Consider the following 24,257-nt stretch of genomic DNA (forward strand, 5'->3'; position numbering starts at 1 on the left):
TGGAAGAGTTTGTACAAAATTCATATTATTTCTGCCTTAAGAGTATAGAATTCACCAGTGAAGCCATCTGATTGTGAGTTTTCTTTGTGGGAAAGTTTTGATGGCTAATTCAATTTCTTGAATAGACACAGAACTATTCTGGTTATTTATTTCTTCTTGTGTGACCTTTGATAGTCTGTGCCTTTTAAGGAATTTGTCCATTTCATCTAAGCTACCAGACTTGTGGGCATAAAATATTAATAAAGATATATCCTGGTTATCTTTTTAATAGCCACAGAATCAGTATGCAAGTCTCATCTTGACATTGGTGATTTGTGTCTTCTGTTTTTCCTCATCATCTGACTAGATGCTTATCAATTTTATTTTGGTCTCATTGATATTTGCTTTCATTTTTCTATTTCATTGATTTCAGCTCTGATCTTTATTATTTTCTTTCTTCCATTTTCTTTGGTCTAATTTGCTGTTGTTTTTCCAGTTACTTGGAAAGGAAGCTGAGGTTACTGATTTGAGACCTTTCTTCTTTTCTATTCTAGGTATTTAGTGCTATAAATTTCCACCTAAGTATGCTTTTAGCAGCATGACACAAATTTTGATATGTTGTGTTTTCTTTTTTTAAAGATTTTATTTATTTATTTGAGAGAGAGAGAGCATGAGAAGGGGGAGGGTCAGAGGGAGAAGCAGACTCCCCGCTGAGCAGGGAGCCCGATGCAGGACTTGATCCCCAGACTCCAGGATCATGACCTGAGCCGAAGGCAGTGGCTTAACCAACTGAGCCACCCAGGCGCCCAATATGTTGTGTTTTCATCTTAATGTAGTTCAAAATACTTTCTATCCTTCCTTTTAATTACCTCTTTGACCCATGGGTTACTCTGAAGTGTGTTATTTAGCTTCCAATTATTTAGGGATTTATCAGAGATCTTTTTATTATTTCATGGCAGGGATCTCAGAATCTGTTATATTAATTGTGACTTGTGTCATGGCTCAGACAGAATATAGTCTATCTTGGCAAATGTGTACTTGAAAAGAATGTGGGTTCTGATGTTGTTAGGTCCTATAAATGTTAATTAGGTCAATTTGGTTACTTATTTTCTGTTGATTTGTTCTATCAACTGTTGAGAGAGGGGTATTGAACTTGCCAATGATAATTGTGGATTTGTCCATTTTCCCTTGCAGATCAGTTTTTGCTTCCTATATTTGAAACTCTCTTATTAAAGGCATAAACATTTAGCTTTGTTATATTCTCTTCATGAATTGACCCATACTACTTTGTTACTGCTATTTTTAAAACAGATAATTATCTTTTAAAAAGAATGAAATAACAAGGAAAGAATTTTATATATTTACTCATGTAGCTCTTATTTCTAATTGCTCTTTAATCATTTGTGGAGATCTGTATTCTCATGTGGTATATTTTTATTCTGTCTAAAGGATTTCCTTTAACATTTCTTGTACTGTGAGTCTACTGGTAAGGAATTTTTTCAGTTTCTCTGTCTCTGAAAAGTCTTGAATTCATCTTCATTTTGTTTTTTATTTTCTTTTTAGAGAGAGAGAGAGTGGTGGGGGGGACGAGAGGCAGAGGGAGAGGGAGAGAGAGAATCTTAAGCAGGCTCCATCCCCAGTGTGGAGCCCAAAGTGGGGCTTAATCTCACAACCCTGAGATCATGATCTGAGCTGAAATCAAGAGTCAGAGGCTTAACCAACTGAGCCATCCAGGCGCCCCTCATCTTCATTTTTGAAAGTTATAGAATTATAGGTTGACAGTTTTTTCCCTAAGTATTTCAAAGATGTTGTTCTGGGGCATCTGTCTGGCTCAGTCAGAGGAACATGAGATGCTTGATCTCGGGGTTGTGGGTTCAAGCCCCATGTTGGGTGTAGAGATTACTAAAAAAATAAACTTAAAACAAACAAACAAAAGATGTTGTTCCACTGTTTCTTGCTTTCATTGTTACTGACAAGAAATCTGTGACAACTTTATCTTTATTCCTTTGTACATAATGTGTCTTTTTCCTCTGGCTGTTTTTAAGGTTTAATTTTTAGCACTGGTTTTGAGCAATCTATGATATGCCTTGGTGTAGTTTCTTCATGATTTTTTGCATGTAACTTCTAGGATCTGTGGGTTTATAAAGTTTTTGTCAAATTTGGAAAATTTTCAACCATTGTATCTTCAAATATTTTTTCTGTCCTCCCCCTTTGGTTGGGCACTTCATTTACACATATATTAACCGACTGAAGTTGTTCCACAACTCACTGGTGATCTGTTCCTTTTTCCAAAAATTTTTCTTTTTGTCTGTGCTTCATTCTGGATGGTTTCTATTGCTTTGTCTTCAAGTTCACTAATCTTTATTTCTGTAGTGTCTAATATGCTGCTAATCCCACCCAGTGCATTTTCATGTCCAACACTGTAGTTTTCACTTCCAGAAGTTTGATTGGGTCTTTCTGGATACCTTCTGTGTCTTCAATTATTACAATGTAGTGATAGTAACTATTTTAATAGCCCTGTTGGCTATTTCTAACATCTGTGGCAATTGTGGGTTGGTTTTGACTGATTTTTCTTCTCATAATGGATTGTATTTTTCTGCTTCCCTGCAGGCCTGCTAATTTTTGACTGAATGCCAGACACTGTGAACTTTACCTACTTAAATGCTGGATAACTTTGTATTCCTTTAAATAGTCTTGAGCTTTTTCTGGGTTGAAGTTATTTGGAAATAATTTAATCTTTTTTTTTTTTTTTTTAAGATTTTATTTATTTATTTTAGAGAGTGAGAGTGCATGTGCACGAGCAGGGGTAAGGGGGAGAGGCAGAGGCAGAGGGAGAAGCAGACTCCCCACTGAGCAGGGAGCCCCCCAAGTGGGGCTTGATCCCAGGACCTTGAGATCATGATCTGAGCTGAAGGCCTATGCTTAACTGACTGAGCCACCCAGGTGTCCCTTGATCTTTTTTTTTTTTTTAAGTTTTCATTTATTTATTTTTAGTAATCTCTAACACCCAACATGGGGCTCAAACTCACCACCCCAAGATCAAGAGTAGCAAGCTCTACTGACTGAGCCAGCCAGGTGCCCCAGTTTGATCTTTTTGGATCTTGCTTTTAAGATTTATCAGAGAAAACCAGAGCAGTGCTAAGCCTAGGGCCAATTATTCCCCACTACTGAAGCAAGACCCTTGTGTGTACTATACTCAATGCCCTGTGAATGATGAGGTTCCCCAGTCTGGCTACTGGGAACAGGAACTACTCTTCACTCTCTGTGATGCCAGGCATTGTTACTGCTAACCTTTTTGTATAGTTCTTTTGTTCTCAGGTAGTGTTCTAATACACATGCACTGATCAGTACTCAGATGAATATGTAATAGGGATCCCTGCAGGTCTCCAGAGTTCTCTGTGTAGCTCTCTCCTGTTACCCTGTCCTGCAAAGTTCAATGGCCTTAGTCTCCCAGGTTCCACGATGGTTCTCTCCCTCCTTCAGCCATGGCCTGCATATTCCCTCACGGCAGTAAGCTGGAGCAACCGTAGGGCCCATCTCATTTGCTTGTCGTCTCTCATAAATCATCATCCTTTATTGTCTGATATCCAGTATCTTGGAAGGGACTGTTTCATGTATTTTGTCTGCTTATGGATGCATCAGACAGGAGAGTAAATCTCATCCTTGTTACTCCAACTTGGCTAGAAGTGCAAGTCTGCCGTTTTAACTTGGAGATCTCTTTATAAGCCTAGTACAAATGCCAGTTCTCTTTGATGAGGCTTCCCCAGAACATTTTCCCCATCTCTTTCTCCCATCGAGAGACATACCCTGACCTCTGTGCTTTAAGTCACTTTCTCTATACTTCTACAAACTTATTAAGAGTTATACACTTGTCTCCCTCAATAGACCACCAACTTCTTGAGGGAGAGAGAATACTTCATGTATTCCCATGCCATAAGATGATGTCTGATGTGTGACTGAACCTCAAGAAATATTTTCCCCCTTGTTTTCTATGGTGCTGGCTAACCAACCCTGACTTTCATTTTTACTATCTTACTCATTTGTAAGTGTACAATTCAGTAGTGTGAAGTTTATTTACAGCATTGGGAAACACTGCCAGGACTTTTTCATCATTATGTGAATAGAAATATATATATTTTTTAACTGAATGAACAAATTTGGTGCAGGCCTTTAATTTTACACATAAACTGTAGAACAAAAAAGGTTGATCTGCTCAAGACCTTAGAGCTAGCTGGTGGCAGAGCTAGGCCAGAAGCCACACGGCCTGTTTCCTGTCAAATACTCATTTCTACTAGGTCTGTTAATTTCATGCATATGCTAAACAGAGAAGACCAAGAACTGTTTTGCATCAGAGAAGCCTTAGATATGGAAAGCCAGAAGTTACTAATTCTGAATGGCATAATTTAGCTAGGCTGGGCTTGTTTTTCCTTTTTTCTTTTTTTTCCCCTTCATTTCTTTTGGTCAGCAAGCAATATAATATCCTTTAACAAACTGTTCCCTGATTTTTTTTTCTGACAAGTTCTCTGAGTCATCTAGTAATATAAGCTGCTTTCCTTTTCTATTTCATACCAAAATTTCTTTTCTCTTTATAGCCTCAGTCGGATTTTTTTCATTTTCTATGATATCTCTAGGCCTGATATCCTTCCTCCTAAGACTGCAATATAACTCCTTGCTTCATTTGGTAATGATTCTATCTTACCAAAGATGGTGCATGGATTGAGATGTTTTTTTTTCCCACTATGAACATTTTATGTGAATCTATATATGTTACTAGTTGCTTTTTTCTGGGAGAAAAGATATTCTAAAATAATCTCATAACTTTAAAATATATATATTTTTTTGTTTTTCACATTTAAAATGACAATTATAGAATATGTGCCACTTCATCATTTTTGAGACAAGTTGAAAAGAAGTCTGAGTCTTTCTTACTGCCATTGTGCTCCTTTATAGGTCTCATAACTAAGGAGACATCTATTCAGACCAGAAGCTCTTGCACAAAAGGTGCATATGGATTCTGCTGGGTTCCTTTTCCCACTCTCCCAATTCCCAGTGAGAATCCATTTCTCAGCCTTTCAGCTGGGGAGCCGGCTGATGCCTACAGCCTCTAGTTGTGGTTCTGAAGTCTTTTACTTATTCTGCAGCTGCCGATCTGAGCAGGAATCCCTACATCTTGTGTCCCTGTCAGCTTACTGACAAGGGGAGTCTGAAATTACTTGTAGTTCTTCAGTTGTTAAAAAGAAGTAAATGAAAAGCCTCAAACCCTAGCATACAGCACACCCAGGGCTCTCCTGGTAGCTCTCTTGGTTGCTGATTTAATATCCGGAAATCCCTATTCACTTCTGTCCCCAGATGTCTTACAGTGCTTAGAGCTGTAATCTTGTAACCCGTACAGGAGAGAGGTATTCCTAAAGGGAAGGAAATTTTAACAGGGTTCTTCCTTTCTTTCCTATACAAGGAGGGCTCCGTCACCACCTTCTGGTTGGCAAGAGGAAGGGCTGGAAGTGTCCTACAGCCGGTGGGCCCCGGCAGCCAGCCTTGGCAGTCACCGGTGACCTACTGGGGGTCCTCTGACTGCCAGGCTCTGTTCTGAACACGAGGGCAACTGCAGCCAACAACAGAAGCATAGTCCCTGCTGACATGGGGCCTGCATTCTAGTTGGAATACATGTGATAAAGAACCGAGTAAAGATACAGTGTCAGTTGGAGATGAGAGCTGGGGGAAAAAGTTAAGCAGGGCAGGGGGACAGGGAGTGCTTGGGGGGCGGTGAACTGCTGTTCTCTAACAAGATGGTCAGGGAAGGCCTGATGAGGTGACACGTGAGCAGAGGTGAAGGACGTCCCCCTCAGTGGGCCTGGGGCTGAGCAACATTTAGTTTCTGGTACTATGGGAGGTCGGCATCTCTTTCTGTGTTTTCACATGTGTATCTGTCCTGGGAGGCGGAGGATGGTGAATTTTGGCCACTCATTTTTCTCTCGCCATCAATGAGATGCCTTCAGTAATTATAATTTTAAGTGGCCCAAACTCTTCCTAATCATAATCTCTAGCCTCTATAGTTGGCTACCTACATTATTCTCACCTATCTTTATTTAATATTTTAAATTGTTATGTATACGGCTATGATTAGTAACCCAGCATACAAGGAAAGCAATCTGGGAATACAGATCAAGGGAACACATGAGAAGGCGTATTTGGGGTCAGGGTCAGGGACAGAGGAGAAGGAGACACACGAGAGCAGTGGGGAGGCGGTGAGCACTGGCTGTCGGACCCTGGTCAGGAGGCCTCCTTTCCCCAGCCCCCCGGCCTGTACTCCCTGGGCCAGACCAATGGCCCGCTTATTGATCTGAGTCTAGCCCTGAGTTAAAAGAACAGAAGCAATGGCGCTCTTTTAATTAAGCAGATATTAAAGATACTGCTTACGAAAAACAAGCAGCAGACGGCACTGACTTCTGGCTTTCATCCACAGAAACAGAAACAGAAACAGAAACAGAAACAGAAACAGAAAAAGAAGTTTCTATGCCTGAGACTAGGGTTACACGGAGGTTTCCAGCATCCAGTCAGGCAAATGCCTGGACAGCTGCTTAGGGCAGATGGGTCCTCTGACGGCTCAGAATTGCAGGGTTTCTGGTGACTCTCTAGCCCGGGCAGCCGACGTGAGACCATCTGTTCGCGAGTGGGCAGGAAAGTTCCTACCAGCAGGTCGCCGCTGCTGAGGCTGAGACACAAGTCAAACACCAAGCCGGCCATCTCCATAACCTCTGCAGGGCAGACAGGCCCGGCCGCCACTGAGGAGGAGACCTGGCCCTGGGCCCACGTGCCCTCGACAACATGGCCACACGCAACAAGGATATTCACAGAGGCTTTCTGTTTGGTTGGTGGTTTATTTTTATCCTTTTTTTTTTCTTTTTACTTCAAAAAAATTTTGTTTGTTTTTATGTGAGTATAGTTGACACACAATGTTACATTTGGTTTCAGGTGTATCCAAGAGGTTTTTTTCAAAGTATTCAGATGCTATGAGATAGATCATTCAACTCAGAAGGCTCTTTTGTTCTTGTCTACTTTTCTGAACAGGAAAAGAAAATAACCATGAATTCAGAGCCACCTATAATAGGCCTCAAAACTAGCTACCATTTGTTTATTATTAAAATGAAAAAGATTTTTAGAGAAGTAACATACATTTATTGCAAAAGGTTTGCAAAAGGTTTAGAGTAAAAAAATAAATAAATCTCCCTCCTACCTCTTTCTCCCAGTACCTATCTCCCCTTCCCCTCCAGAGATAGACAGTGTTACCCTTTCCTACAATCAGAAATTGTCTATAATACATACTCCTATATGAACACACATAATACATACATACATGTCCTTACAACTTTCTTATTGGCTGTATTTAAAATGAACAAAGGCATTTTTTAAAAAGACTGTTTTTAAGTAGGCTCTATGCCTAACATGGGGCTTGAACTCACAACTCCAAGATCAAGAGTCACACACTCTAGGCACTGAGCCAGTCGGGCGCCCCTAAAATGAACCAGGGCATATTAAAGCCTCTGAGAAGAACCATAGTAAAGAAGCCTGTTTCACTTTGTTAGCATACTATCTACTGGTATTTGACCTGGGGTCCCCTCCCTCCCCTCTGGTGTAATTTCTGATCTGTGGAATAGAGCCAGGACTCGTTGCTCCGGCTATATCAGGTGTTTCTGGATAGGTCTGTGCTTGAGCTAGGAGGGACTGCAACTAGAAGTGTTATCTCAGAATGCATATGTGAGGGAAAGAAAGCAATTTATAGTTCTAGAACCAGGTTCACATTTTCTACCACTTATAGAAGTATTTTAACAGGAGTTGGAATTTGCTAAACAAGGACCCAGATTAAGAAAAATACTTTAATTTCCCAGGCGAAGAAAACTATTCATTAGTACAGGCATCCAAATTAAAATCCCTTGAATTGTCCTTACTTTGCTAGAACTAAATAGTAGAAGGAAAATAAGCCTGCTAATTCGAGTGGCAGACATTACTGGAGAGATGCCTTTGCCAGGTCTTTCCCTTCCATTCTAAATGCCTCAGTATTTCTCTTCCCTTTCTTTGGCAGATGGAAGGGAATTTTCCAAAGGCTTATCTGTTTACCATTGTTTCAGGGTAATTCCTTAGTTAGGTTCTTATTTTTTTTCCACGAGGTGACCATTACATATTTTTTTTTAGATTTACACCATTGAAAAGCATTTAACTACATAGATAAAGATCTACTTTGATCTAGAATACAAGGTTTAATAACAAAATAAATGGTCTGTGCAGCGCACTTCTAAAGTTATACTGCACACGTTGATCCGCAAAAATGAACACAGTCAAATTAGACAGGGGGACTCTGATTCTAAATATGTCTTTGCTTAGAAAAAGAAAAGCTATGTCTAAACTAAAGAAAAAACCAATACTAATAAAGAAGACTCGATTACTTCTGGCAACTTAGGAAGTGTCGTGTAGGAAGAAATGGAACTGGAGATTGGACTCATTTTTTAGTCAGTTTTGAGAAGTGGTTTTTCCCTGGCATCAGGGTGATGGGGAGGCAGAGGCAGTCTGCCACAATGGGAAGAAGATCTGCCTTTGGAGTCAGAAACACCCTACCCCAAATACTCCATGATGCCCTACAAGGAAGGAAAACCCCATCTGTAAAACAATTTCAATAAATAACCAGACAAAATCACTCCCCTGCTTAAAATGATCATTCACTGGTCCACAGTGCCCTCCGGATCTGTGCTGTGTATATTTCTCACATCACTGTTCAAAACGCTCCCCCCCCCCCCCCCCCCCCGCCCACACCCTCTAGGGTTTCTGTGACTGTGCCATGTGCCACCCAAACTCCATGTTTTTGTATAGGTTGTTGCCTCTCTCAGAAATTCCTTTAGTCTTCATGGAACAATATGTCATCTTAAACCTGTTTTCTAATTTATATTCACATTAGACACACTCACTGATTATATTTGGAATAAATGAGAAGCTGTGACAATAAGAATATAAAGTCATTTTTCTGTCTTAACTACGTTTGGATTGGCAATGAAGAAATCACCGGTGGGGAAATCTCTCATTGTTGGTTCAGCTGGAGGCTGGAAAAGTAGAGGCTCATTCCCAATCTTAAAACTAAGCTTGAATGCTAATTTTGCCTTCTGTGAAACAGATGATTTAAGTTGTTCTTATAAAGGAAAATAACTCAGTACACTGAAATTGGCCCAATACAAGTTCAGTAAGAATTATGATGAAAGATTTCATATGCTCAAAACGTGCCTCAGTTACAAAAATCAAGCTTTACCTCTTGAAATGATTCACCAGGACTCCAACAAGTTCTCCAATTCGACTCTCATGGGTTGGCTGTTTGCTGAAGAGGCAGACAATGAGGTCTTTGTTGTCTTTTGTATGGAACACTACAAGTTGGTCCTTTCCATTGGAGACGCTCAGACCAGTCAACTACAAAGGGACAAAGCATGGAAAAATATTAGGATGGTTCTCAAAAGAATAAATTTAAAAATACATTTTGTAATTTAATAATTATTTTTGATCAGTGACCCTGATGACTTCAGTTTTTACCAAGTCTTATGGAACAAGAAAGATGGAAGGAAATAATAAAGAGAAGACTAAAAACTAGTGAAACTGAAAACAGAAAAATAAAGAGAAAAATCAATGAAAACAACGAGCTGGTTCTTTCAAAGGACCAATAAAATTGTTAAGCCTCTAGTCTGAGAATAAAAGTGAGACGACCTAATTACCAATATGGAATGAAGGAGGGGATACCACTACAAACCACATAGACATTAAAAGGATAACAAGGAAATATTTTCAACAACTCTGTGTACATAAATTCAAGAACTTGAACGAAACCGAATTAATTCCTTGAAAGCCACAAACTACCAAAACTCAGCCAAGAAGAAATAGATAACCTGAGTACTGCTTTATCTACTAAAGAAATTAAATTTGTGGTTAGAAACCTTTTGAAAAAAGATGCGCCTGGGTGGCTCAGTCACTTAAGTATCTGACTTCGGCTCAGGTCATAATCTTGGGGTCCTGGGATCAAGCCCTGCAGCAGGCTCCACACTCAGTGGGGTGTCTGCTTCTCCCTCTCCCTCTGCCCCTCCCCTGGTTCATGCCCTCTCTCTCAAATAAATACAATCTTAAAAAAAACTTTCGAAAAAGAAAACTCCAGGTTCAGGTGGTTTCACTGGTGAATATACCAAAGGTTTAAAGAAGAAATAATACCAGGGCACCTGGGTGGCTCAGTTGTTGGGCGTCTGCCTTTGGCTCAGGTCATGGTCCCAGGGTCCTGGGATCGAGCCCCGCATCGGGCTCCCTGCTCTGCGGGAAGCCTGCTTCTCTCTCTCCCACTCCCCCTGCTTGTGTTCCCTCTCTCGCTGTGTCTCTGTCAAGTAAATAAATAAAATCTTAAAAAAAAAAAAAAAAAAGAAGAAATAACACCAATTCTCTGTATGTCTTCTTAAGGGGAAGGGAACACTTTGTAACTCATCTTATGAGGCCAGCATTATCCTGACATCAAAAAAAGGTAAAGGCAGTACAAGAAAACTGTAAATCAATATCCCATAGCCTTCATCAACATGGATGTAAGAATGGCCAACAAAACATCAACAAATCGAATCCAACAATATAAAGAACAGTAATATACAATGACCAGGTGGAGTTTATCTAAGAAATGCAAAACTAGTTCAATATTCAATAATTAATCAATGTAATCCATTGTTGGAACAGAATACATAAGGCACATGATCATATCACTTGATGTGGAAAAACTGATGAGGGATAGAAGCAGAAAAATGTTCACCTTTATCCCAGAAGGCTGACCTATAGCCTGCATAGTTTCGATAAGGATCAGATACGTGCTGGTTGTTACATTCTTAAAGGGTCTCACAACTCCCTATACACCTCACTGATAGTTATTATCAAACCGAATGATAAGCGCCAGAGAAATCTTGTGAAAGTAGTTTCACGAGTAGAAATTCAAAGAAACAATTTATTTTTATTTTTTATTTTTTTTGAAGATTTTATTTTTAAGTAATCTCTACACCCAATGTGGGGCTCGAACTCACAACCCCAAGAACAAGAGTTGCATGCTCTACTGACTGAGCCAGCCAAGCACCCCTTGAAGAAACATGATCTAATACTCCCTGTACATGTCCTCCCCCTTGAGCACTAAAGCATATACCTACCAGTTTCATACAGCAAACATGCAGCTCTTTCTGCCCATGGGTTCTGTCCCCGTGCTATTTAAATAAGCTTACTAAGGGACACATGGGTGGCTCAGTCGGTTGGGCGTCTGACTCTTGATTTCGGCTCAGGTCATGATCTCAGGGTTGTGAGATGGAGACCTGTGTGGGGCTCTGCACTCAGTGGGGAGTCTGCTTGAGATTCTCTCTCCCTCTCCCTCTACCCCTTTACCCCACCGTGTGCTCTCGCACTCTCTCTCAAATAAATGGATAAATAATAATAATAAAAAAAAAGCTTACTAAGTTGCACCGTAAAATATCTGAAGAATTCTTTCTTGGCTGTTGCACTCCATGACCCGCCAACAACCCACATGGGGATTATGGAGGGAATCTAAGAGCCTCGGTGTGACTTGTTAAGTCCCTTTTATTCCCCCAGCCTTTACTTGTTCTTTTCCAGAGATGTCCTGAATAGTATGACCCTTCTGAATGTGTTTTGTCCTAGGGCTTAGGAGACCCTCTTGCCTGTGGCTGTACTACTGGGAAGACAAACTCCTGCTGCCTGGCTGGACACCAGTATCTTGGCCATGATGGCGCTGGGCTCAGAAATCAGACCCTCCCTGTTTTGCCTGTTCTTTCAATACCTGGATTCTTCTCAGTCACAGGACGGCCATACATGTCATTAGGATGGTCGCACATCTGAAGACTCCTATGTAAGGTTTCCTCCTAAATAACCTGGTGTGATCTCTCAATGAGCATAAAATCTAAGATACATCTGACCATGTGCTTCCCAATAGGGACCAGTGGGAGCTATTACCCAGTTGAGGCATCCACCCAAAGGGAGACCGCTCCCTTGGGGCTGGATCATGGATAATGCTCTTGAGAAAGTTGCTCAGATTAGATAGGAGCGCCATACTTTTGGTTTTTCGTGTCTCTCATTTGTCCTTCCCCATGGGCTGTTCGGCATTCTCCATCCTGCTCTTAGATATATATGTCTAAGCTAGAAGTACTTACGCTTAATATGGTATAAAATAGCTGCCCCGTCTTAACAAAGGCCATGGCCTTTACCCCATCCATTAATACTAGATCTAGAGGCTTAAAAGGGTATTATTATTGGTTGCCAAATATATCAACTTCCCCAAATGTAAAGAGGCAGCCCCAATCTCTATGGTGATTCAGTCCATTCACCAGCACCTACTGTAGTCTAGGATGTTGCAGGGAAGTGAAGGGAGGTCAACATCCCTTCTCAGGTAGTACAAAGGTGTCAGAGTGGTCCAGATCAGAGAGGCCTCCTGCCACTCTGAACCCCAGGAGCCTTTAGCAATGTTCCTGATGGGATGCCACTTGGAAGCTGAGAAGGATTTTGGTAATGGACTCCTAATTAGTTAATGTACTCTCCTCGTTTTGTAGGAATTAACTATGGGATCAGCTTCCTTGATCCCAAAGGATTCTCCTTTGGGCTGTCTCCTAACACAAGGGAGTCAGTTTGGACAAGAGGATTTAAAGAAGAAGTGCCTCCTCTTCTTCTGTAATGATGCTTGGCCTCAATAATCTCTGAAGGATGATAAAACAAAAAGGCCCATTAATGGGTCTTTAAGGTTCAATACTATTTATCTACTGGACCTTTTTGTAGGTGGCAGGGAAAATGGACTGAGATCCCATAGGGTCAGGCCATTATGGCCCTGTACCAAATCCCTGATCTGTCCAGACTCCTTTAGGGGCTCGAGGACACTCGTCTCCTCATCTCTACTCCTCAATCCACCATCAGCTAACCGCCTCAGGTCCTTCTGTTAACCCACCACCTTCCCTGTGTTTTGTCATGTTCTTTGTGTGCTCCCCTCCCTTGTCTCTCTTGTAAACAGGTTGTTGCCAAGATCCTGTATATGTCTTCCTCTTTTTCCTGAGTTACTGGTCTTCTCTTTGCTTGCTTCTTCTTTTGTGCGTCAGATCTGGAATATATCTTGAGAGGACTGGATGAATGTTGCCTGACTCTTGTTGCATGGGGGGAGTTTTCTCCCTCATTCATTTCCGGGATTAATTGTCTGTGTGCCTACACGCTCACTCTCTCACTTTCTCACTCTCTCTCTCTCTCTCTCTCAAATAAATAAATAAATCTTTAAGAAAAAAAGAAATTCTGCTTTTCTCCTTGTTAAAAAGACAAAGTTTTCTTGGACTGTTGGTCTGCTCTTCATAAGAAAAAGTAAACAGAGTTTTTTACCTTTTCTTTATCTGCCCAGAAAACCAAAGCTTCTATGTTTTGTCTTTATCAGGTCTTTGATTACTTAAGAAGGTTAAAACTTCTCAATGTTAAAGGAGCTAAGTTTTGCTAACAACCATACAGCTTCATGTAGCATCTCTTACTGCCAGCTTGGTTAAATGTAAATATTAAATTTATAATGGTCTGTAATCCTATTTAGGCATGTGCTTAAAACTTTCTGAGGGTTTTATCCAACTTCCCAGAGATTTGGATCGTAAATGAAGTCTTTTTGACTAATTAGACTTGTTTATTTGGTATGTTAAGTTACATGGGAAGCACTGTCAAACAAATGATGATAAGTCTTCTTAGGTTATGCTGTATGGGTAAATGCTTACCTGTTCCAGAAATTAATGAAATTCCTAAAGTTTTAATATGTTCTGGTATAGGGTCATCCTTGAAATTTTAATTATTAAAATGCTATGTGTCACAGGAATAACTACATTTCCTTGTCAGCTACATTATAATGAACTCTCATATCAGATCTTCAACCATGTCTATTTTTGAGTCTTCTGTCATTTATAGTTATTGTTCTGATGCTCTTGTGGAATGAGTTTTGTCTTCAAGGCGATTCAGGAAAAGGACTTTTTACAAACAGAGGTTTTTGATATCTTTAAAATCTTTTTAAGATTTTATTTGAGAGAGAGAGAGAGTGCGTGTGCGCAGTTGGGAGGGGCAGAGGGAGACGGAGACTCCCTGCTGAGCAGGACCCTGGGATCATGACATGAGGCCGAAGGCAGACGCTTAACTGACTGAGCCACCCAGGCGCCCGATATGTTTAAAATCTTAAAACTAAAATGGGTCTAATGCAATATATGTTAAGAAAAAAAAAGAAGAAGAAGGTAGCGGGAGGGGAAGAATGAAGCGGGGGAAATCGGAGGGGTGGACGAACCATGAGAGACAATGGACTGTGAAAAACAAACTGAGGGTTCTAGAGGGGAGGGGGGTGGGAGGATGGGTTGGCCTGGTGGTGGGTATTGAGGAGGGCACGTTCTGCATGGAGCACTGGGTGTTATGCACAAACAATGAATCATGGAACACTTCATCTAGAACTAATGATGTAATGTATGGGGATTAACATAAGAATAAAAAAAAAGATAATAAGTAATTACAAAAAAATAAAATAAAATAAATAAAATATGTACTTATAAGTTAGAAAATTGCAAGTGAAAAAATGGGCTTGTTTTGTCATCATCGTTAATAAAGGAAATGTTTATTGTAAAAAAAAAAAAAAGGGTCAGAATATCCAAAACTAATAAAAAAAGCTGCATCCAAACAACCAGAATTAGTAATATGGGGCTAAATTGAGGAAAATGATTATAGTTTTTGTGACTCTTATTTGAAATACTGCTGGTTCTCTAAGGTTTGCTCTTCTAGATTTAAGGAAACTTTCTCTTAAGATTTATGGAAATGTGATAAAGTATTCCTTTGTGAACAAATTGAAACATTTAACTCTTCTCTTTACTGGAACCCTCCAGAATTCAAGCTCTCAGGAAGTATTCTTTCTTTCATAGCAATTACAGTTATTTGCATAAGTTCAGTAAGACTCGTTCTCCTATCGTTTCTCAGCCTTTTGGTTAAATCAAGTGAAGAATCTCTTTTCCTTGTAGGTTCCTCAGAAAGTTAAAAATAGAACTACCCTATGGCCAGCAATCACACTACTAGGTATTTACCCAAAGAATACAAAAATACTAATCCAAAGGGATACATGCACTCTGATGTTTACAGCAGTATTATCTACAGTAGCTAAATTATGGAAACAGCACAAGTGTCCATCAATTGATGAATGGATGAAGTGGTATATATACAACGGAATATTACTCAGCCATAAAGAAGAATGAAATCTTGCTATTTGCAATGACATGGATGGAGCTAGAGAGTATTATGCGAAGTGAAATAAGTCAGAGAAAGACAAATACCATATGATTTCACTCATATGTGGAATTTAAGAAACAGAACAAATGGCTGCACACCTGGGTGGCACAGTCTAGTTAAGCATTTCTTGGTTTTGGCTCAGGTTATTATCTCAGGGTTGTGTGATTGAGCCCTGTGTTGGGCTCTATGCTCAGTGTGGAGTCTGCTGAAATTTCTCTCTCCCTCTGCCCATCCTTGCACTCTTTTTCCTTCTCTCTCTAAAATAAATAAATCTAACAAAACAAAACAAAACAAACGAGCAAAGGAAAAAGAAGAGAGACAAAAGCCAAGAAACAGACTCTTAAGTTAGAGAACAAACTGATGGTTACCAGAGGGGAGGTGGGGGAAGGAGGAAATAGGTGATGGGAATCAAGGGTACTTTCCATACAACCAGGTGTTGTATGGAAATGTCGAATTACTATACTGTACACCTGAAACTAATATCACACTGTACGTTAACTAACTGGAATTCAAATAATACTTAAAAAACAAAAAAAATCTGTTCTCCTTGTAATAGGACACCATTGGAAACACTGGTTATATTACTAAGGCTTTGACAGGAATGCCGTATGTGAGAGAGACAGTCATAGACTCAGATATGACCAGACAGCTTTAAGGAATTAAGGTTGACTTTATGGAGCCAATAAAACCCTTCGGAGATGCTGGTCTAATGCCTTGCTTACAGGGTTCCCAGCAGCCCTACCAGGTGAGTAAAGAATGTCACTTCCTGGCAGGTGCAGGAAACCTCAGGATATACACCCAAATCTACAGGTATTGCAGGCAAGTCTGATGACAACTATTTGGTGTGGCTCTGCCCTCGAGCAGCTACTGAGAGTTCAATCTAGAGATTCCTTATATAAAGTTCCAACAAAGCAGATTTTAAAGGATCTGTATGATCAATCATTATTCTTGCTGAGCTTATATAAATAATTAGGCCAAGTTTGTTAAAACTGGACTTGATTTACAAACGAATCAGTCTTGATTTGGCTATCTGGAAATAAGGGTGAATTTAGAGAGAAAAACTATGTTCCAGTAATGCATCCTTATGGACATTAGATTCTACTTTTGTCTTTAAATGTTTGTTGTTTGCCTACGCTAGACAACTTGAGGTCAACTTCAGAGATATTGCATAATAGCTCATGTATAGACAGTCCTCTTGCTTGTTACTCTGTGGGGATAATAAAAGGGACCCCATGGGCATAGGATTATTTAAACAGCTGGTCAACGGAATGGACTCCCCAACAACTGTGTAACTCAGCTGTCACTTTGATCAATTCTTTGTGGCTGAACCCCACTCCCTGGGGTTAACTACGGACTTATGGAATAATGGGTGGCCAAGCCCCGGGTTACCCTGGATGTGGGAAGATGACAACGAACTGGACAACGTGCCTTCATATTCCTGTAAACTGGTGGAAGATCTCAAATTCCTCTTTAAACAATGAGATAAGAACAAATGAAGGTCTTTTTTCTTCTATTTATCATCTACACACCATACCTAAGTGGTAACTCTTTTCTACAATGGGTACATTATGCTGAGCTACAAAACCAATCTTTGTGCTGGATTTGTAGCTTACTGATCATATCAAGCACTTAAGGCCTCCTTGGGTACAGATTGGCATTATTTACAATACATAACCAATATGATACGTCACCCCAATACCAGCACATACAGGGACTTTTCTATCACTAAAAAGGATGTTTCTTGCTGGCCTATGGTAAATGTTACATGGGACTCATAAGAGGCCTTTCTCCTATCCTCAAACTATCTAAATTTTAACTGAATATGCCAACCCACAGATAGGCTGATGACAACAAATTTCCCAACTATGTAGTCCTTTTTATTGATATACCCAGGATGGATATATGTGGCTTACTCGCACAAGAGGACAACTAAGCCAAAAGGCCCTTTTATACTGAGAACAGAAAAACCATACCCTTGATTTATGGCCCAAAAGTACTCACCGAATGGGGTGGATCCCCTCCCCCCGAAGCCTGTGACCATTCCATTATTTTATAGGCAAGTGACTGGTTTGTTAGTGACTGGACGAGGCGACCAGGCACCAGATGGCTAGCACCTAATGGAACACAATGGTTATGTGGGCCAATCTGTGGCCGTGGATTCCACCAGGCTGGGTTGGAAAATGCACTATAGGTTGTGCTGGGAAGCATGGCCATAGCACTAAGACTATCGCAAGTCCGTATCTTCCGTATCTAAAACAACGGACAAGATCCGTGTTTCACTGGTGTGACCATCTGACATCTATTTTTCTTCCATCAGGTTTAGAAGATGTCATATGGCACATGGAGGCCTTTGATAAATAGACAGTTAAGGCCTTAAATGGTTCTCAAAAAAGCATTACACTATTAAACACTGAAATGATCCAAGTGTATAAAGCAGTTCTAAAAACAGAATGGGATTAGATGTCTTAACAGCAGCACCAGGGGGGACATGTGCCATTATTAAAGCAGAATGTTGCATCTACATTCCAGATTATGACAAAAATATAACAGGATTACTTACTGATATGACTAATTGAATTGGTGCTTTTAAATACCCTACATTGTCATCTAATGATTAGTTACATTTCTGGTCGGGACGTGGACTATGATCCACGCTAAAGTGTCTTCTCATTGCTCTTCTTTTCTTTTTTTTTATTTTTAAGATTGTATTTATTTCAGAGAGAGAGACAGTGAATGAGCAAGCATGAGCAGGGGAGCGGGGGGGAGAGAGAAGCAGGCTCCCTGCTGAGCAGGGAGTCTGATGAGGGGCTCAAACCCAGGACCCCAGGATCATGACCTGAGCCGAATGCAGACACTTAACCGACTGAGCCACCCAGGTGCACCACTCTTCTTATTTTCATTATAATAATAATCCTAGCGGCACCTGGGTGGCTCAGTCAGTTGAGCGGCCAGCTCTTGATTTTGGCTCAGGTCATGATCTCAGGGTCCTGGGATTGAGTCCTGCATCAGGCTTCATGCTCAGTGGGTAGTCTGCTTGAGATTCTCTCTCTCCCTCTGCCCCTCCCCCCACTGGCATTCTCTTTCTCTCTCTCTCAAAACACATAAATAAACCTTTAAAAAGATAATAATCTTAATGTGTTGTCCCTCTCACTTTGTTCTCTCCTATTGTTGAGATATGTGCAAGCAGGTACTAACTCCTTCACTCAGCTGACAGACGATCCTTCCTACTCGAAACAAATTCACCCTGATGTCCATTCTGGACTCTACAGCAATGGCCTTCCATTATAATTACCTGTAGGGACAGACAGTGACCAACTTCAGTCCATAGGTAGGGACATCTCTACGACCCCTGTCAGCTTGAAGAAGTTACAGAAGATGAGCCCTTCGCCCTTTAACGACCTTAAAGATTTAAGGACCAAAAATTGGTCAGGGGGGAAATGATGAGGGATGGAAGCAGAAAAATGTTCACCGTTAGTCCAGAAAGCTGACCTATAGCCTACATAGTTTCGATAAGGATCAAAGACGTGCTGGTTGCTACATTCTTAAAGGGTCTCATGACTGCCTGTACATCTCACCCATAGTACATAGCAAGCTGAATGATAAGCATTCAGATAGGCTGATGACAACATCTTGTGAATATATATATTTTTTTCTAATTAAAAAAATTTTTTTTAGTGAAAGTAGTTTTACGAATAGGAATTTGAAGAAAAATTTATGATCTAATCCTCCCTGCACGTGTCCTTCCCCTTGAGCACTAAGCATCTACCCACCAGTTTCATACAGCAAAAGTGCTGCCCTTTCTGCCCATGGGTCCTGTCCCTGTGCTATTTAAATAAACTTACTAAGTTGCAACATACAATGTCTCGAGAATTCTTTCTTGGCTGTTGTAGTCCACAACCCCGCAACAAAAGCACTTGACAATACTCAACATCCATTCGTGATAAAAAGCTGTCAAGAAGCCAGGATTAGAAAAGAACTCAACCTGGTAAATCACATCTACATAAATGCCGCAGCTAACATCACACTTAGTGGTGAAAGACTGAAGGTTTTCTGCCGAGATCAGAATCAAGGTAAGGATTTCCATTGTCACTGCCGCTGGGCAACATCATACAAGAAGCCCTAGCCAGTGCAATAAGGCAGGTTTAAAGAAATTTAAAAGAAATTTAAATGGAAAAGGAAGAAATAAATGTCTCTATATTATTTTGATTACATGATTATCTACATAAAAAAATCCCAAGGAATCTACAAAATAGCTCCTAGAACTAAGAAGTAGGTTTAGCAAGATCACCAGTTCTTGTTGGTCACAAGGCCAACACACAAAAATATTTCTACATACTAGTAATGAACAACTGGAAATAGACTTTTAAAAAATTTAAACAAATTTTACCTACAGTTGACATACAATTTTGGAAACAGAAATTTAAAAACAAAACCACCCACAGCAACTCCAAAACCAAAAATACTTACATATAAACCTAAAAAACATGTATAGGATCTATATGTTGAAAAATAAAGAATGTTGATGAAAGAAATCAAATTAAACTGTTGATGAAAGGTATAAAAGAAAAATCGAAATGAACACAGAAAAAATATGTTCATGGATTAGAAAACACACTATTGTCAAGATGCCAATTTTCCCCAATAGAGTCTACAGATTTAATGTACTCCCAACCAAAATTCCAGCAGAACTTTTTGTAGATATCAAGAAGCTGATTCTAAAGTGTGTATGGGAAGGCAAAGGAACTAGAATATCCAAAACAATATGAGAAAGAAGAACAAAGTTGAAAGACCCACTGTAGCTGATTTTCTTACTAGAAAGCTACAGTGATGAAGATAATATTGTTTTTTTTTTTTAAAGATTTTATTTATTTGAGAGAGAGAATGAGATAAAGAGAGAGCATGAGAGGGGGAGGGTCAGAGGGAGAAGCAGACTCCCTGCTGAGCAGGGAGCCCGATGCGGGACTCGATCCAGGGACTCCAGGATCATGACCTGAGCTAAAGGCAGTCACTTAACCAACTGAGCCACCCAGGCGCCCCGATAATATTAATTGTTAAAGGGATTATCAAAGTGATAAAAACATAGATTGGTGGACCAAAATGAAGAGTCAGAAATAGACACAAATCTAGCCAACTGATTTTTTATAAAGGTACAAAGGCAATTCAATGGAGAAAAGATGATTTGGACATTTGGGTAACTTGGACATCCACAGTCAAAAGAAATAAACGTCAACCTAAATCTTATGCCTTATGTAAAATGAATTCAGAATGGATCACAGATATAAATGTAAAATGTAAATCCATAAAACTTTTAGAAGAAAACAGAGGAGAAAATATCTGGGGCCTTGGATTGGGGAAATATTTCTTAAAAATAACACCCAAAGCGCAACTCATAAAAGAAGAAAATTGTTAAACTGAATCTCATCAAACTTTAAACTTTTGAGAAAGACACTGGCAGGAAGATGAGTATGTAAAGAACTCTTAAAATTCAACAAGAATTTGATTTAGAAATGAGCAAAAGATTTAAAGTCACTTCACCAAAGAAGACATTAAGGTGGCAAATCAGCACATGCTCAACATCACTAGCTATTGGGGAAATGCAAATTAAAGCCACGATGAGGTACCAACACAAATCAATCAGAATGGCCAAAATAAAAACAAAACTAAATCAACGCCAACAACAAAGTGGCAACACCAAATGCTGGTGAGGATGCAGAACAGCTGGGACTCTCATACACTGCTGCTGGGAATGTGAAATGATACAGTCATGGGGAAAGCAGTTGGCAGTTCCTAAAAGAGTTAAACATAGAATCACCATATGACCCAGCAATCTCACTCCCAGGCACATGTCCTAGAGAAATAAAAACCTATGTTCACTCAAAAACGTACACAGGACTGTTTATAGCAGCTCTATTCACAGTGGCCCCACACTGGAAACAACTAGAATATCCATCAGCAGGTGAGTGGAGAAACAAACTATGATACATCTATACCATGTAATGCTACTCAGCAAGAAAAGGAATAAACTCATGATACAAATAACTGGTATGCAACAACGTCGGTAAATTTCGAAGGCATTATGCTGAGTCAGCCCCAAAAGGTTACATACTGTACAAGTCTGTTTATGCCATATTGTCTAGAAGACGGAACTAAAAAGCATGGACAACAGATTGGTGGCAGAGTTTAGCATCAGGGGTAGTCTGACCCAGGGGAGTTTTTTGGGATGATGGACACCTGTGTATCCTGATTGTAGTGGTGGTTACACAAATCTATGCATTTGTTAAGGGCCATAGACTTGTATACCAACCCTCACCAAAAGCCAATTTTATTACATGTAAATATAAAAAATATAGCTCCTTGCTTATTTCGATCCCCAGATAGTCTACTTTGGTCACTAAGGCAGAAGCCTGAGTGATTTCTCACTCTGTGGGTTTGTTCTCCTACTGCAGAAAATACCAAAGTGCCACCTCCTGGCCACCACAGGTGCTGTCAGCCTGGCAATCAACACTGACAAGGTATCCACTGGGGGGAATGCAGAGTGCCAGGCTGCCTGGGATGGGGAGGAGTACCAAAGACGCTGAGAGGGGTTCACAATCCAGTTGGATCAGTGGAACAAATAAACAGCTGAAGAACATCTTAACAGTTCATACATTAGGAAGCCCACTTAGTTCCATGTCCGTATTTTACAGAGATGGAAATTGAGGCTCAAAGAGGTTAGCTGATTTGCAGACCTGGGAAATGGAATTCAGGCCTTTAGACTGAGCCAGAACCATGTTCTTTATCACAAGCTTTTTCAAATACCATGCACAAGTGAACATAAGCTGCATAAATAAGTATTCCTAAACGGCAAGTGAATAAGTTTTCATAGGAGGTAAGTTCTTAGGTTGATTTTAAAGAATGCCAGGGTCCGTACTTAAAGGAGAGAAGGAAAAATATTCAAAGCACTGGAAATCATTTCACAAACCTATGTAGATCATGAGCTTTCTGAGGCTCCTGGTAAAAGCATATATCAGTCTTCCTGCCACTTAGATGTATCCCATCCAGATGATTTTATATGATTAAATTAAAAATACCATTTTTAAAAAAGATTTTATTTATTTATTTATTAGAGAACGAGCGAGAGAGAAACAGCATGAGGGGGGGAGGGGCAGAGGGAGAAGCAGGCTCCCTGCCGAGCCGGGAGCCCGATGCGGGACTCGATCCCAGGACTCCGGGATCATGACCTGTGCCGAAGGCAGTCGCTCAACCGACTGAGCCACCCAGGCGCCCCAAAAATATCATTTTTATTTCTAAAAACATATTAGGTCTGTGATGCTTCACTCTCATTTGATTATTTTAGATGCAAAATTCAGACTTGAATTTATGTAGCACTTCACAGGAGAGCCTGATTAAAGCCTAATAAAATGAGACTTTTAACAGCAGCAACTCTGCCAACATATCCCAGGAGCCTTGGCTGCAGGGGTTCGGGGAAAAGAGATTCAGCGGTGTCTGCTGAAACCATCCAGACAGAGGACCCCTGCCTAGATGCTGCCTAGGCCTGCATGGAGCCTAGGACTGTTTTCTCAGCCCCCCTTCCCACTTCAGAGTGTGGGCTTCTCCTCCTGTCTGTCCCTCTTCCACCCTGTCTGGTGGCTGGATGTTACTGTGCATGGGAATTCCTCACGTGTAGGCTCAGCCCTATGGGCCAGAGCCCCGGAAGAAAAGAGGGAAAATAGTACCCAATTTCTTCTGCTACACAAATAATGAAAGATTAAGCCCTGTTTGTCGCCCATGTAGGATAAATAGCACCCAGAATGTCTCCTTGTGTCCTGGCTGGTAAGTGGGGAAAAGTAGTGGGGAAAGGGATGACGTGGGTGCTAATCCCAATTCAGCCATGTGATTATTCAATCATGTGACTGAATCATTTAGTTTCTTGGGGCGTCTGTCTTCTACAAAATAAGGATCATACTAGATGCCTTATCTACCTTATAAGATTATGGTAAGGATCAAATAGCAGCAAAGATAAATAAGCAACACCCCATCAACCTTCAAGGGCTTTTGCCCTCTCATCTAAAAGAAGATATGACAGCAGTACCTGAAAACCTTTAGACGAGTTCCATGGAAATGGAAGGCGTTGTAGTGAATTATATCTGTTAGGGAAAGTGTGGCTGCCTCAGCCACAGCACATAAATAGGTTTCTCTGAACAAAAGACAAACTCCTTATCAAGGATTCACCCTGTTAGTTGCCTTCTTATTTCTCATAATCTGTGGGATCTCTGTGCTATGATAAATCTAAACCTCTTCTTTGATATTCAAGATTCTGAACAGGGCAGATACAGTCTCTGATCATAACCTATCTCAATTCTCGCAGACCCTCCTCAGCAAGGAGGACCCAGCAGTGGACAGAACTAAAGATCTGGCAGTTCAGAAGGAGGAGGCTTAGTCTGAGGAAGGAGAGCAGGTGTCCTCCTTTGCAATGGAGTATGGGCAAGAAAGCAGAGCAAACTAGAAAAAAAAATCTCTACTACATACTTGCACTTGTAAGTACAAAAAGACCAATATCAGAAAAAGAAATAAAAAGAAAAAGAAATAATTCTGAAAGATAAATAAATTGAAAACCCAATGGTTCAAAACATCAAGTTGCACACTTTAAATATATATACAATTCTTATCTGTCAATTATGCCTCAATAAACTTTATAGAAAAAAATAATGAAAGCAGTAAATAACAGATGCTGCAGAAAATCAAATAATAATAGAAAAAAAAATTCTCAATGTCGAAAGATTTCAGTCTTTAGATAAAAAAGAGTCACAGATACCAGCCCAACTTAAATAACAGGGAATCACATGGAAATGTAGCCCAGAGGAAATTTTGATTCTCTAGAATAAAGGGGATAATATCTTCAAGTATCTGGGTACAAAAAATAAATTTTCTACACAGGAAAATAATATTCAAGTCTACATACTTTAAAAAAACTTGTCTCT

General features: G+C 40.2%; 1 protein-coding gene across 1 annotated transcript in view; it reads right to left on the bottom strand.

Annotated features, from left to right (window-relative positions):
* Positions 1-24,257, bottom strand: part of MYO1D (myosin ID) — a 358,238-nt gene that overhangs the window by 73,030 nt on the left and 260,951 nt on the right. The window contains exon 21 of the mRNA XM_035027808.1: positions 9,272-9,426. Within this exon, the coding sequence (XP_034883699.1) occupies positions 9,272-9,426 (155 nt within the window). The remainder of the gene's footprint in view (positions 1-9,271; positions 9,427-24,257) is intronic.

This window comes from Mirounga leonina, unplaced genomic scaffold (genome assembly GCF_011800145.1).
Source record: "Mirounga leonina isolate KUSES-001 unplaced genomic scaffold, KU_Mleo_1.0 Mir_200, whole genome shotgun sequence".
NCBI lineage: Eukaryota > Metazoa > Chordata > Mammalia > Carnivora > Phocidae > Mirounga > Mirounga leonina.